Source organism: Protopterus annectens, chromosome 9.part0, assembly GCF_019279795.1.
Source record: "Protopterus annectens isolate FY-2018-M chromosome 9.part0, PAN1.0, whole genome shotgun sequence".
NCBI lineage: Eukaryota > Metazoa > Chordata > Ceratodontiformes > Protopteridae > Protopterus > Protopterus annectens.
Window position 1 is genome coordinate 88751093 of NC_056743.1, and position 16622 is coordinate 88767714.

Here is a 16622-nt window from a genome sequence, read left to right on the forward strand (position 1 = left end):
GCACTTACCTGAGAATTGGATGGCGCTGGAAACCAGCGACTATGGAGTGGGTACTGAGGAGTCAGGCAAGCGTCAGGGGGAAGGGCAGGGTGGGAGACTATACAGCAGTATACAGAAAATAAGGACATCTAAAGTTATGGTAAGATTTTACACTACTATACTATGTCCTTCAATTCATATGCTACTGTATCCATAACATGAGGGAGAGTGCAAAAGCTCATGCTATTAAGCATTGGGTGGAGGAACAGAGCCATTTTCCACAAAGCCATGAAGGATGGCCCTGGCAAATACTGCTCGGGACCAGAAATAATATCCAACTTACAATGTTTGGTGAAAGTGTGGACAGACAACAATATAACTGCTTTTAAAATGGCAGCTGTATTCAAACCCTTTAAGAAGGCACCAGAGGAGGACACCGCCCTAGTAGAATGTGCCATCACTGGGAAGGGAAGCGTTTTGCCATGGGCTGTGTAGCAAAAGGAAATAGTTTTAGAGATCCAAGAGGAAATGGTCTGCTTGGAAACAGAGTGTCCCAGGGCTCTTGGTTTATGGATGGATTTGGTCTTGGCCAAATAGTATCCAAGTTGTCTATGTACATCCAACGAGTGAAGAATCCTTTCAGCAGAGGTTTGAGGCACAGGGAAGAGGGTAGGAATATAGATGGGCCTGAGTCAGGGAAAGTTCATTAACTACTTTGGGCATGAAAGATGGATTAGTGCATAAGCAAATCCTGTCCTTGTGGAAAACTGTGAAAGGGAGAGAGGCCACAAGGGCTTGTAGTTCGGACACCCATTTGGCTGAAGTAATAGCCACCAATAGGACAGTTTTCCATGGGCAGTGTTGGAGACACCAGTTCTTGGCTGGGTCAAAGGGCGGTAAGATCAGTTTTTCCAATACAAAATTAAGATTTGGGGGGGGGGGAGAGATGGGCTTCCCTGGCAGTCTAATGTGTAGTACCCCCCTTAAAAAGAGCTTAACTTCCAGTCTGGAAGGTGGGGGGGGCAACAGGTAGGCATGCTGAGATGGCAGATAGGTGTGCTTTAATTGTAGAGTATGAAAAGCCAGAGTTTATCAGGTCACACAGTTAAGACAAACCATTGGTGGTTCCATAGTCAGTGGTTGGATGTTTTGTTTTAGACACCAAATATAAAACCTTTTCCGCTTGGATAGGTAGGATTTTCTGGCAGTGGGTTTTCTGGCCTCCTGTAGAACCTGAAGCATGTCCTCAGTGTAAAGGTGTCTGAATGGAATTAACGCCCTATCACCCACAGTGTAAGGTTCAGGGTGAATATTTGGGGGTGTATGAGACTTCCTTTCTCCTGTGTGAGTAGGTCCATCTGATGGGGTAACTTGTGGTGATTGCCCTTGGCTAGATGATGTAATAAGGAGAACCAATGCTACCTTGGCCAAAAGGGGGTCAGAAATAAGATTTGAGGTTGTTCTCTCTGAATCTTCAGCAGAACGTTTTTTTAAGAAAGGGAAGGGGGAGAATGCACAAGTGAGCATCCCCCTTCCATGGGAAGGAGAGAGTATCCACCCCTCTCTACCCCGGGACAGAATATCCTGGTGTAGAAGGTTGGAAGTTGTCTGTTCATTGGGGAGGCAGAAAGGTCCACCTGAGGTATACCCCATCGATGGACCAGGTCCAGGAACACATCCATGTTTAGCATCCATTCATGGGATTGGGTCATGGTCCTGCTTAGAGCACCTGCCATCACATTTTCTGCAGAAGGCATGTAGATGGCTAGGAGTTTAAATGACTCTGTTGGGCAATCTCCCACACCTGTAAGGCCAATCTGCGTAGGAGGTAGGACTTTGTCCCCCCATTTGTTGATGTACCACAGCACAGTGGTATTGTCTGTGTACCATCTCAGCACACCTGGTAGAATCCGATCCTTGAAGATTTGAAGGGCCAACATCAAGGCTCTCATCTCCTTGATATTGATGTGTTCCCTCTGTTGGCCCAGGGTACAAGTGTCTCTCACTCTCTATTCTCCCAAGGTTACACCCCAGCCAGAGTCCAAAGCATCTATGTACAGATCCTGGTTGGGGGGAAGGGGCCACGGGGAAGACCTGGATTGGCAGGGATCTGTGCAATCCACCAATTTAGTTCCCTGGAAAGGCAGGGAAGCAGGGGTACTATAAACTCCAGAGGGTGCAGGTATTTCCAGATTGTCCTTAAGTATCACTGGAATTTCCTCATGTGTAGCCTTGCTAAGGGTACCATGGGACTGATGGAGGCCATGAATCCCAGGAGCCTCAGAAACTCCCTGGCCAACAGGGCCTGGAGAGGTAGAATCTCCTGGAAACAGGATGCGAGGGATAGAATATTGTCTGGAGGGAGACAGGCCATCATTTGCCCTGTTAAAAGCCTGCATCCTAAGAACACATGATCCCGACGGTGTCAGGGAGGATTTGTGAAGGTTTATGGTGAACCCCAGGTGCCTCAAGAGGAAGATGGTGAAGTCTAGATGTTGTTAGACCAACTGTGGGGACGATGCCTGGATGAGGATATTGTCCAGGTAGGGGAAGAGTTGGATCCCCTGCATTCTGGCAAAGACAATGACTGGGGCTAGACACTTTGTGAACACTCTTGGGGCTGTAGAGAGACCAAATGGCAAAGCACAAAACTGAAAATGTGCAGAACCCATGAAAAACAAAGGAAATTTCTGAAAACAGGATAGACTGGAATACGTAAGTAGACATCCTTTATATATAAGGACACCATGAGGGCCTGAGGGAGGATCAGGGGAAAGAAAGTAGGAAGGGTTAGCATCCAAAGGAGGGGACCTTGAAGAATGTCTTTAGATGGGACAAATCCAAGATAGATCTCCAGGGATCTTCTTTCTGGGGACCAGAAAAGTACAGTTGTGTACCTACCATAAATGTAGACGTTCGAGTGTATTCACTGTTGCAGTCATTACTCTTGGGTTATCCTACTGGCAAGCTACCCACAGTCGGCCTGAGTTCCAAAGTCTAGGTCCGGCGTCGGTTGCTGTTGCCTCTTCCCTGACGTCAGTGCGCCAGGGCTATAAAAGATGCAGCCGACGCCATTTTCTTCAGTTTTTCTTGCCCCAGATGTCAGGTGCCCCAAATAGGTAGGCTGAAAAATATATATCAAAAAGAAATGCATACACAAAAATAACATTTCCTTCATCTACAAGCAAATACACCAAAAAGTTTGTATAGGACAGAGAAGTGCAGATAAGGCCCAGCAAAGAGAAGGGGGATGGTGGATGGGTAACCTGGACTGCAACAGTGAATACACTCAAACATCTACATTTATGGTAGGTACACAACTGTACTATGTTCATCGTGTTTCACTGCTGCAGTCATTACTCTTGGGTTGAATCCCAAAGCTGAGGAAGGGTGGATGGGCTAAATAGGATTAGGAGAGGCTATGAGACCCTGCAGAACTGCAGTGGCGAAGCCTGCTCTGGACTTAAAGTAGAGAGGCAAGTGGTAGTGCTTTGTAAAGGTGTGCACTGAACTCCAAGTTGCAGCCTCTAAGATTTCTTTGGTTGGTACTCCCCTGAGAAAGGCTGCTGAAGTGGCTGCTGCTCTGGTGGAATGAGGCCTAATACCCTTAGGCAATGATTTGCCATGTTGAGAACAGCAGAAACGGATGCAATGGCCTATCCATTTAGAAATAGTCTGTTTTGAGATAGCCTTTCCTTGTGATCCTGTAGCATATGACACTAGAAGTTGCTCAGTCTTTCTGAAAGCTTTAGTTCTGTCCAAGTAGAAGCGTAACTGCCTGTGTATGTCCAAAGAATGCAAAATTTTCTCCCCCTTGTTCTGTGGATTTGGATAAAAGGTAGGCAAGTGAATGGTTTGATTGAGGGCCACACTGGACACCATCTTAGGCATAAATGTAGGGTTTGTCCTCAGAGAAACCCTGTCTGGATGAAAAATGATGAAAGGTTCCAAAGCCAAGAGTGCTTGCAACTCTGAGACTTGTCTTGCAGACGTAATGGCTAGGAGCAGAGCTGTTTTCCAGGATAAGAATTTAATATCCACTGTCGATGCTGGCTTGAAAGGAGGCAGTGAGTTTTTCCAAAACAAAATTGAAGTCCCAGGCCGGAATTGGTGCTCTCCTTGGAGGCCTAATGTTTTTGGCCCCTCTGAGGTACTGCCTTATTAAAGGGTGAGAAAAGATAGGTGGTTCCGTATTGTAATGTGCAGAAATGGCAGAGGCATGAATCTTAACTGATGAGTAAGAAAGGCTTTTGTTCAGCATCTCAGTCAGGTATTGTAAAATCTGAGGAATGTTTGGTACAGACGTGTCAATGCCTTGTTCCTGGTTCCAAGCACAGAATCTCTTCCATTTTTCTGCATAAGACTTTCTGGTACTGGGCCTCCTGGCCTCCAAGATAACATCCATAACTGCTTTTGAAAGGGGAGTGTTCATTATGGCTACATTATCCGCCATGCTGCCAGATTTAAGGTCCTGAGTTGGCTGTGCAGGATCTGATTGTTTTGTTGGGTCAGCAAGTGAGAAGTTTGAGGCAATATCCATGCTGGACCTTCAGACAAGCTCTTTAGGATTGGATACCAGTGCTGGCATGCCCAGTCTGGTGCAATCAGAATCATTTTTGGCTTCTCTTGTCTGACCTTTAGGAGTACTCTGGGAAGGAGAGGTAGTGGGGGAAAAGCATATACCATCAGATTTTTCCAGCTGAATGATAGGGCGTCCACTTTCCACGCTTGCTTGTGGCAAGTCCTTGTGCAAAATCTCTGCAATGGACAGTTGTGAGGGGAGGCAAATAGATCTATGTCTGGGCATCCCCATTTCCTTGTTATCATCCTAAAGACTTGTGGATCCAGTTTCCATTCGTGGGGATCCATGAGGTTTCTGCTTAGTTTGTCTGCCAGAGTATTTGTTTTTCCTGGCAGGAATTGAGCTTGCAGGTGAAGTTGAAAGGCCAATGCTGTGTCCCATAAGGTCATTACTTATCTGCAGAGGGGGTAGGAAAGAGTACCTTCCCTGCTTGTTTATGTACCACATGACCGTAGTGTTGTCTGTCTTTATTAGTAATTGTCCTGGATGAAGCAGGTCCTTGAAAGCTGTCAGGGCATTTTAAACAGCTAGCATCTCTTTTTGATTGATGTGAAGATGCATCTGGTTTGCAGGCCATATGCCCTGAATACATTTTCCTGCCATATGGGCCCCCCCCAGGCATAATCTGATGCATCCGTTGTCAGTGTCTGTCTGGTTGTGGGTAATCTGAATGGCAGACCTTTGTTGTGGTGACAGGCTTCTGCCCACCAACAAAACTCCTGTTGTAGGCAGGGAATGAGTGCAATTACTGTCTCCAGGCTGTGGCAATGCTGAGTCCAAACACTTTTCAGATACCACTGTAGTTTCCTCATATGCAGTCTGGCATACGGAATTAGTAGAATGCAGGATGCCATGAAACCAAAGGCCTGCAGGATTTTCCTTGCAGATAAGTGGGTTTTTGTTGCCAATTTCTTGAAGCAAGTAGTCAGTTGTTTTTGCTTGTCTGGCGTGAGATAAGCCCTCTGGGCAGTTGTATTTAAGCTTGCGCCCAGGAATATTATCTCTTGAGAGGGCACTAGTTTTGATTTATTTTTGTTAACTGTATACCCTAGGCCAATTAGTAATCTTTTTACAAAAGCCAGATGCTTTAGAAGAGTGTCTTTGTTCTCTGCTTGAATTAGGCAGTCGTCCAAGTAGGAATAAATTTTAATTCCTTTTTGTCTGCAAAACGCAATTGCTGGTGCCAGGCATTTAGCAAAGACCCTGGGCGCATTAGATAAGCCAAAGGGCAGTGCAGAGAATTGGCAATGCATTGAGCCAGCTATGAATCTGAGGTATCTTCTGCAAGGCTGTCTGATTGGGACATGCAGGTATGCCTCTTAGGTCCAAAGTTACTAGCCAAGCTCTTTTGCCCAGCATGGGAAGTAGCTACTGAAGAGTCAACATCTTGAATTTTGGAACTTCCAGAAACATATTTAGTATAGATAGGTGCAGAATTGGTCTCCAGGTTTTGTCCTTCCTGGGCAGTAGAAAAAGTCTGGAGTAAAATCCTTGCCCCTGCTCTTGTTGTGGTACTCGCTGAATGGCCCTCATGTCCATGAGGGCTGTAATTTGTTTTTGTGCCTCTGCCCATTGACTGTGTGGCAGGTCTGGCATGCCCTTTGACCTTGGTAGGGTGCGGAAATGGAACCTGTAGCCTTGGGACACTATGTTGAGAACCCATTTGTCTTGGGTAACCATTTTCCAATTTGATGAAAAAGTGCTAGTTTCCCCCCTAAGGGGGCTGTCAAAAGGAAACTGCTTGGAACTGGAAGAGGAAAGTCATTGGGACTGTTTTCTGTAAGGTTGTGATTTGTCTTCTCTGCTTTTGGAGGTAGGAGCACCCCATTGTTTAGGCCCGCATGAGCCTTGGGGATGAGATTTGCCTCTAGGATGCCTGTATCTGCCTCTTTGTTGTCTGTCTGAGACTGGAAAGGACCAATTTTTAGAAGGCCAGTTTCTGCTAAACCTGGGTGGCTGTACCTGTAAGAAATCCTTGACTGTCTGCATGGATTTTGCTTTATCCTCCATTTTTGTCAACACCTCTTCTGCTTTAGTACCAAATAAAGTATCATGCTGGAATGGTGCATCTAATAATTTTGCTTTAACATGATCAGGCAGATTTTGTTCCTTTAACCAAGCATGCCTTCTAATAACAGAACTTGTAACAGCGGCCCTGTAAGAGACCTCCAGTGAATCATAACCACATTGCAAAGTATGCGTTCCCACTTGTTCAGTTGCATGCAATAAATCCTGCAATTCCTTGTTCTCAGAACATTCAGTATTTGTCAACATTTTCTGTTTAAGTAGTGACAGTAAATATTGCTGGTATTTAAGCATATGAAATTGACAATTTAAAGCCCTTACAGCCAGAGTGGCAAAAGTGTACAATTTTTACCCCCATCTGTCTAGAGCCCTAGAATCCCTATCAGAGGGGACAGGGTTTTTAGCAGTAGCAGCATTAACCCTCTTGGGACCCTGAGATATAGTTTCTGGGTCAGCAGCGGGATTTTTATATAGAAATTTATGAGAATCCGCGACCCTGTAATATCTATCTGGCTTAGCAGGTGCAGTGGGTAGAGTGTCAGGGGACAGTCCGGACTCTGAAAATACATCTACAATGTCTAAAACAGGAGGAATGGCAAGGGGAAGGCTGAGGAAGTAGCAGGAAGTCTCTGAGCCTTTTCTTAGACTCAGAATAATCTTGGCTCTCCCAGTGGAAATGCTCCCTCATAGTATGCAGCGTTTCCCCAAAGGAATATTCCTCAGGAGGAGAGGCTGAAGGAATGGATTCTTCAGCATCGGAATCCTCATAGGGAAGCATGGAAAAATCCTGTTCAGAAGAGGAATCAGAGGAAACAGATACCTGATCAGAAGAGTCATGCTCTGTCTCTTGCCTAGACCTCTTATCAGGAGGGGGCGGGAGCCCCTGATCAAAGTAATTAGGTCTTCGCCCGTTTTGAGCATCTGTTTTTTAGGCATGGAAGTCTGAGTAGGAGAATGCTATACTTGTTTCTTTGTCTTTAGAACTGCTTTAGTCTTTGAAGCCGAGGATGGCTTAATATATAGTTGTGTAGGTGTGAAGACACCCTCAGAAGCCGATGCCTGCTCAGCGGCTCTGGACCCATCTGAGCGATTGATTTCAGAGTGTCCAATACCTTGAGCTTCCAGAGGCCCAGTTGGCTCCATGTGGGAGTTGGAAGTGGCCTGTGGCTCTGAGGTAGCGAGCGCCAGGGGCTGCGAAAGCGCCTCACTGAGAACCAGCGAATGGCCTAGAAGAGGCTTCATCGGTTTTGGACCTCGGATGCCTATCCTTGCGTTTTTTGTAAAATCCAGTTGTTGGCTGTTCCGCCGGCATTATACAATTAAATGTTCGGCCAAAGTAATGAAATGCAAAATCGAACCGACGCTTAATAGTGCGTTGGTTGATTCTAGCGCAAAGCCGACAACTAGCAACGTTGTGATCAGGGCCTAGGCAAGGAATACAGTAAGAATGAAAATCCTTATGAGGTATTTGCTTCCCACAAGAAATACAATTGTTAACTTTTTCTGACATCGGTCTGGAGCAAGAAAAAAAGTTTCCCCAACGGGGTACTTAGCTTTAATGAAGACTTCGGTTCTGAAATTCGGATTTGAAAATCTCAGGTGTCGGCCGACCGGCACTTGAACTGCTTTTGCTTTGGGCACCACGCGGCAAGAAAGACTGAAGAAAATGGCGTCTGCTGCATCTTTTATACCCCTGGCGTACTGACGTCAGGGAAGAGGCGACAGCAACCGACGCCAGACCTAGACTTTGGAACTCAGGCCAACTGCGGGTAGCCTGCCAGCAGGACAACCCAAGAGTAAAGACTGCAACAGTGAAACAAGATGAACATCATGCTGGAGAAGAACCCTTTCCCTCTTGATTGTGGAGGTACTTCTTGAATTATGCCTCGAGAGAGTAGGGTCTGCAAAACTGGGGGAAAGGAAGCCATTTGGTCTCGAGGGCAATTGAGGAATGCCTCTGTAGGTAGGTCTAGTTTCCCACACTATGAAATAACCTCATTTTATTACTGAGAGGACCCAAGAGTCCTGGGTAACCCGTTTCCAAGCACAGAAAGACAGACAGAGATGCATGTAGAGGGGGGTGTCTGGACTTAAAAACTGGTAGTCACAGACTACCAGGCTTGGCGTGAAAAGGCTGTTTTTGAACTGGAATAGAGGGAGAAGACCTAGAAGGGGCCCTGCTTCCTCAAATCTTTTTTCCCTTTAGGTGGCATCTGTTTGAAAGGCGCTCTCACAAAGGTAGTTTTAGATGGATAGTTCATCTGGAAGCGGGGAACCGAGGAGAAAAATATGTGCCTGAGGTCATGGAGCCCTTTGCCCTTCACCAGAAGGGCTTTAGAGAGTTCAGCAGCCGAACCAAACAAAGCCTTGTTATCCAAGGGAGCGTCTATGAGTTTTGACTTGATGCCATCAGGCAGAGGCTGTAGCCTAAGCCAGGAATATCTCCTAATGACAGGACCTGAAGCCACTTCTCTTGATGAAGCCTCCACTGCGTCATAACTACACTTGGAGTGTCTAGTTACTTGACTGCAGGAATTTAAAAGACTAGAGACCTTAGCTTTGATAGGGGAATCACGAAGGTCACCCAACTGTTTAATAGCATCAGTAGGGAGGGCCAAGGAATATTTGGCCATATGGGTTTTGATAGCTTATGGCTCTCACAGCTAAAGTAGCAGAGGTATATACTTTTTTGCTCAGTCTTTCTATTATTCTGCTTTGCTTATCCTAGGGAAAGAGGGAAGTGGAGGGGAGAAGTTTGGAAGTTTTATCTGCAGCCACAGAAATCATGGATGGGTCTGCAGAAGGGGCCGTGAAGAGGAAATCTGCATCTTCAGTGACTTTATAAAGTCTGTTTGGGTGCTTTGGGTGCAGGGGGTTGTGAATCTAGGGCTTTAGAGGCAGCCAGGAAGGCATCCAAAAAGGCAGGATGCACAGGAAGAATTGCAGACGATTAGGGGACTCCACTTGTAAGAGGTCAGAATACCTCTTTTGAGTCTCAGTAACCTGACTGCAGTCCCACTTAAAGTCCTTTATTTGCACTATTGTTTCCCCAAAGGTAATGTCTTCCCCTTGGGAATCTGTTCCATTTGACTCCTCCTCTGGAGAAGCATACCTCAGAGAAAAGGCAATTTGGGCTGTGCAAGCCAGCAATTTATTCCCTGAAGAATCCTCTTCTTCAGAGGCAATATCAGCTACTAGTTTGCCCTTAGGAGTAGAGACCGAAGGAATCTGGGCAGGGCCTGGTGTAACGCAAGGAAGGCATTATATAGGCCCTGAGCAGAGGCCTGCCCGTCAGGCACTTGGTCAGACAGTACAGACGGTTGAGGAGGAGCAATATTTTTGATTTTTGCTTCTTCTTTCTGGGAGCATCCAACATAGATGGGTCTGTTATGCGATGCAGGGAAGGAGGGCCGGATGCCGGGCAGCATTCTACAACATCAGAGACATCTTTGTGGACGATGATTTCGGAAACCCCACGTGGGCCCTCAGAAATAGGACTTGGTTCCTCCACTGTGCCCACATCAGACACCTTCGACTCCCTCTTGGAGGTGCTAGCGGCTTGACTGCTTCCTCTTGGGTACCAGTCAGTGGAAGGTCTGTGGATTCTGACTCGTACTCTGGGCCTTCACCTGCCTTGAGAGGTACGGTCGGAATAGAGGGTGCAGCAGTAGAATCAGGCAAGAGACTTCTTGGCCTTTTTTGCTGGTGGCTCTTCCGAGGTTCCCGACATCGGGTCCATGTCTTTGGCTAAGCGTTTCAAGTGCAGATTCTCAAGATACAATTTTAATGCAGCAAGATAGCTCCTAAGGGTTTTGGGAACAAAAGTCTGACAGATTTTACAAGTGGTGTGGTCGTGGTGTTAGCCTAGACAGAATAGGCAGAGCTTGTGCAAGTCTTTATGTGGAATCTGCCTTCCACACCAACACTTGCCCTTTCTACCGGACATTAACCCAGAACACAGTAGCAAAATGTTAATCAGAAACCTCTATGGGGTACTCATCTGAGCACAGACAAGCACAAAGTTACTTCTCCAAGTGAGCAACGACCAGAGCTGGCAGTCACAAAGGCAGCAGTAAAGTCCTGAGGTAGGTGCATGCTGACATCTACTTTATACCAGACGTCCGTTTATGGCTGACATAAGCAGAGTGGTGCGGGCCATCGTCTGTACCTTCTCAGTAGCAACTAACTTTTGTAAAATGCCAGATGTACAAGTCAACCAGAGGTGGACTCCCTCATGTTATGGATACAGCAGCATATGAATAGAAAGACATCTGCAGAGTCCTCTACATCTCCTCCTTTTTTTTTTCATGGGGTAGTACCTGAATTAAGCAGTCATCCAAAAAGAGAGAATGGAATGTCCTTAAACTGTTACCAGGCACTCAATGAAAATCCTGGGTGCAGTGGCAAATTTAAAGGGCAAGGAGGTAATCTGACAATGGGAGTCACTAGTCTCATATCGAAGAAAGCACCTGTGGCCCCTGTAAATGGGTATATGGAGGCAGGCATCTTTGAAGTTTAGGGTTAAAAAGGTAAGTGGACCTGCAATGTCAACAATTTGCATTTTGGAACCTTAGCCCCGACAGATCCAGAATGTGCCTCCATATACTGCATTCTCCTCTCCGGGTTTTACAAGATTTCTGAGCACAACCCGTTGTTTTATTCAGGTCCTGCTTTGGCACAGGTGCTGTTATTCTAAGTTGTACAAGTCTCTGTAGGGTTGAGAGACCAGATGGTTCACTGGCAAAGGTGGAAGGCCTGACATCTTTGATTTTTTTAGGGACTGTAATGTGGAACACTGCAAGATTATCTGCAGTACCTATATGCTGTTGTTAGCAATGCACTTCCAAAGTCTTATGCTATGGGTAACCCTTTCTGATACCACTGAGGAGGGTGGCATGGGAGTTCTGGGGAAGAGCTGGGAGAAAGAAGAACCATGCAGTCATGACAGACTCCTAGTGGGTACAGAGACCTTGGGAAGCTCAGGCTGGTCCTTCTGCCACTTTTTTTTCCTTTTACTAGCTCTTCTTGACTAAAGCTTTTCCTTGTCTGTAACTGAAGGGCTCAGATTTGGTTGTGAATTTCCTGTCATACCAAGGAACGGAAAGTGAAAAAATCAGTTTCACTGACTGCAGAGTCTTGCTCCTTTCAAATTTGTTTTTCTTTTTAAATTTGAAACTGGGATTCCCAAACAGGAAAACTTTAAGCAACTGCACTCTAACATTATCTGGCTGGAGCTGCAACTCAGCCAGGCATGCCCCCTAAACACAGGCCCAGTAGCTGTGATCCTGGCCTGCGTGCACAGCATTACATCCATACCCGATGGAATGCTTAGCCATATGGTAATAGCCTCTGTGCACTCTAACAGTTTTGCCCTCAGATCCACATCAGAAATCTTTCTACTCTCTTCTCCTTCATGTGGTCCAGGAAAACAATTTGAAACGATCATAAAATATGTCAAACTGTTAATAGCTCTGAAGACTAGACAGTGGCAGCTGTATACATTTTCCCTTCAAAATATTCCAGCACTCTGCTTTTCCAGTCCCAGGGAAGAGTATTGAAAGAAGGCACCACTTCTGACCTCTTCTCTGGAACTGTTGCATGATTTTTCTGTGAAAGAACTTGTAGGATTCCTGGAACTTACAAAAAACTAGCCAGCTTCTTAGAAGTAAGGGGATGGATAGCTGCTTTCTCAGGGGCTGCAAGAGCTCCCACTTCTGGAGGAACTGCCACAGATTCTGAGCACATCAAGAACCAGCAAATTAAAATACCTTTTCTTGGCATCTAATACCTCTCTGGCTTCCTATATTGAGTGGTCTTCTCTACACAGAGAGTGCTCCCAAATGACATTTTCTGTGTGCTGGAAACAGAGGACATGGTGTTGTTAGTATCCATGTTATACTTGGGGGAGGGGGTTGCAGTAGTCTACTTATCTTTCACTCTCTAAGCAATTAGTAGCTCTTTCTGGAGAGGGCTCCTCCTCCCTCTTCCTCTTGGTAAAGGGAACTCCAGACATCAGACATTGAAAGCTAATCTGTACATGGCTGGAGGCACTGCAAGACATGAAAGAATACTTCAATGAAGAAGATCCATTCCTGGGGAATGGCCTGAGAGAAGAGCAAGGACTCAGCAGTTCCCTTGTAACTCAAGCAAATCAGAGCGCCATAAGCAGGTAGGAATTCTATGCTTAAACGTTTGACTTCTCTTAAGACAGAGTGCTACTTTGGAGGTCTGGCAAAGGGGATGAGGGTGAGATTTCTGCACATCCACTACTCAATCTAGTCCATCAACCCTAACTAAACAGGTAGGATGACTGCCCTCCCGTCCTAACACAGAATGTTCTTCCATCACTGTACCTGGCTTTCAGTGTTAGACAATAAAAAACACATGACAGCCCTTAGCTCAGTGGGGCATGCATTGATCCACAAGCAAAATGGCCTCCAATGGGGCTTTACCAGAAGCCTTGAATAGCTGAAATATGCAGGTCAGGGGTTGTGAAAGTGCATCATCAGGACCAGTATCCTTGAGCCTACTAACATCATCAATCATTGCTTGCTCTTTAGTTCACTATTCTAATCATTTCTTACAGAGAATGTCAAAGAGCAGGGAGGAAATGGAAGAAGCAATGGAAGTATGAGCCAAGGCCCTGGGAATCTGTCTAAACAGTTTTGAATGGAACACTCGCATCTAAGAGTTTTACTGAATTATACTCTTGCAAACCCTAAATCTCTCAATGTCATGCTCTGGGCATAATTTAAAAAACACAAAAGTATTTTTGTGGGATTTGTCTACCAAAACAGTACTTTCTTATAGGAGGAATGTACTAATGATTAACAGGGTTAAACTTTGATTTAAGTACACAATATTAATTTTGGCCATTGCAAAAATAAACCAATACATTTCCCCAAAGGGATACATATCCGGACAGATCTCCAAAGCAGACCAAACAGTTAACTACAGACAAGATTAAAATGGCATGGGAGAACATCAGCTTTATCCAGGATTACCCTGACATCACTAAATAATGGACATCCACCCCTCCCTCGAAGGAGAAGGGTGCCAAGCTCTAGATGTTAGGCTACGTCATACTTTCATTCATCTGAAGTCAAAGGAATTATGCAAGCAGTCCCAAGGAATATTGCAACAATGCTCTACAAGAAGAACACTTTCAATACATTTACTGCTGAAGTCACACCAGTGAGCTAGCTCTTCAAATGCAACTTCAGTAACAAGATGCATAATTTAATTAACCCACAGGATACAGCAAATAAAGAGGTCCGGATGAAAAAAAAAAAAAAAAAAAAAAAAAAAGACAAAACAGTGATAACAGAAGTAACAAAAACTACTCAATTTACAAAAGACATACTGTGTTGTTAAGTGAAAAAGAATACATGCAGGATGGCAGATGCAGTCCAGTGCTACACCAGGTAAATGATAAAATGGTCCAGTGACTACTGTAACAAGCAATATACACTATCACTAAGCACTACTCATTTCTAAAGCACAGACATTACTCTCGTGGTGGAAAACAGCTGCCACTCTGCCCTCTCTTAATGTTTTGACAGAAGGTGATATGCCAAGGACAAATGACCTGACAACCAAGCAACTGCTTTCAGAAGGTCCCAGAGGACTCCAAAAAGTCACCCACATCTCATTACTAGAAACAATATTTTGTCTAAAATGCTGTTTTCTTTACAGATGTGATAAGGATACTAGATTTTTACAACAAATGCATAATTCATATCTGAAGGCCTACTTATAGGACAGCATTTTATGCGATTTGTCCACATGCTAAGAAAAAATATACTAAAGTAGTAATGTGTTAACTGCATAAAACGACATTACTTAACTTGCATTCATGTAATGCACACAAAAAAATGTGATATCCACAAAGACGTACATATGCTATAATGTGTTTTCATACAGCAAGTCTAAGACAGGATATGAACTCGTGTCCCTCCATCAAAGGTGATGTACTGTAATAAAACAACTTTTCTGTATGCTTTACAGCTGGCCTAACATTTCCCAACAAGATATGGCATGAAAGAGCCATCTAAAAGTTACTACAACAAGCTGGAAAATCCTCCAGCAGCCTTGGTTAATAAACAGAATTTTTCTTCTCATCAAATTTAATGACCAAGCACACTTTTGGGGATTTTGCTATAGGGAAAATAATGGATTAACCCTGACAGTAATTTCTCAAAAAATGTTAATGCAATGCTTATGCCGACAATTAAGGTGCGAGAGGACCACTAGTTACTGGCAAGAAAAGAGGCAAAGGTCCAGAAGTGAATGTGTTAAATTACACACAAACCGAATTATGAGGGATTATTTAATCTAAACCAGTGCATTCATCTTCCGGTATCTATTCTATATATGCTAACAAAGGAGTATACGTGTTACACTGTCTGTATGCATACAGGCAATTAAGGTTCTATTTGGATGCACAAAGGTTTTCAGGAAAAAAGAACAACTCTGTCAGGTTTTTCAACAGCCAGACATGAAGTTCACCAAAATTATACTGGCAAAATGGATTTCAGATTGTATTTCCTTTGGTTACACTACAGCTGATTATTCCACCAAAGCCTCACTCCATTTAAGGTTCAAGCTACGTCCACAAATTTTTACATAACCTTAAAACTGACATATAGCTTCAACCCCCTACATCACTCCAAGTATAAAATCTTTGTATACTTTACAATCTTTGGAAAACAGCAAAATAAGGCCTAAAGCAGCACTTTTACTCTGTACTACTACTTCCACCCTCAATTCTCAGGTAATAAGCAGTTGAATGAACGCCAATGCTATCCTGTGGAAAAAGTTTAATTAAATATAAATTTTGTTTTCTCTCAACCCATGTATTCAAATTTTAAATCAAGCAGAGCACAGCAACTCTATCAAATATGAAATCAAAATGTACTTACCATTCAGGAACATGAAGAAAAACCATTAAAAGGTTGGTCTTCAGAATTAAAAATAAAGGACAAATAACACTACACTCTTCCACAGTTCAGTCAGTCAAGCAGCATGTTGGCAACTTACACCTAAATTATTCTAAAAAAAGAATTAAAGTAAGACATGCATTTCTATTTTTCTTAATATACATAACCTTACAAGTTAAGAACACTAAACTATACTTAGTAACTGAAACAGAAACAAAAATCAGTATATACTCACCAGTGAAGAGCATGAAGAAAAAGAACAGATCTACTTCAGAGTTCTATTCTATGACCAGCTCCCTCAAGATTTAGTAAGACATGTAGAGCCTCTCTCTATACTGATAATACCAATGCGCACCATTATAAAGTTATACATGCTTACACACCTACAAAATACATGTAACTATACACTTACCATTTCCATGAACATCTAGGTAAGGATAGTTCACCATCACCAGTTTATTGAAGTTAAATTTGTAAGTGAAACGTTTGCCTTTGGTCTTGTGGAGGATTCTCTTATTGTAATAATACCTATAATTACAAAAATGTGCAATCGTGATCCAAGATGATAATGCACTGGTAAAATAAGGAGGTTCTCCACCTTAAAACTAGCACATAAATGACAGATGCTAAAGCTACATTTGCTGGCATTTGCTTAAAAACATTTGGAATACCCAAAAACCTGTACTGTGCAACCACTGTTTTTAAAGCTGTTAACATACTGCTACTTGTCGAATAACGATTAAACAAATCATGAACTACACTGATTATGTCTTCTGCACAGGCTTCCATACATTTGCATGTAAGTACGTATGAATACTGTGTTTACTTGATAAAGCTGAGTTAATGGTTAGTGTACCTGGGCACAGCCCTATTTGCAGCAAAGAACTGAGGAAAAGCTTGATCAAAAATGATACATTAGAGACAACAAACACTATGTATGTATGCAAATAATGTAAGCTTGGACCAAAAAAAAATTGCTCCCATCACCTGTTGCATTTATTAGTTGCAACTTCCAAAGTAGACGACACTGATCCAGTCTGCACCCTTTTTCAAGTAAAACACAGGAATGCATTCATACAGTGGAAGTCATCTCTTGA

The 16622-nt window shown here is 43.8% G+C and overlaps 1 protein-coding gene across 3 annotated transcripts in view; it reads right to left on the reverse strand.

Annotated features, from left to right (window-relative positions):
• The window catches only part of LOC122811052 (ETS translocation variant 3-like), a 282749-nt gene that overhangs the window by 123341 nt on the left and 142786 nt on the right, over positions 1-16622 (reverse strand). For all 3 annotated transcript variants that reach the window (XM_044082597.1, XM_044082595.1, XM_044082598.1), the window contains one exon: positions 15938-16053. In XM_044082597.1, the coding sequence (XP_043938532.1) occupies positions 15938-16053 (116 nt within the window). The remainder of the gene's footprint in view (positions 1-15937; positions 16054-16622) is intronic.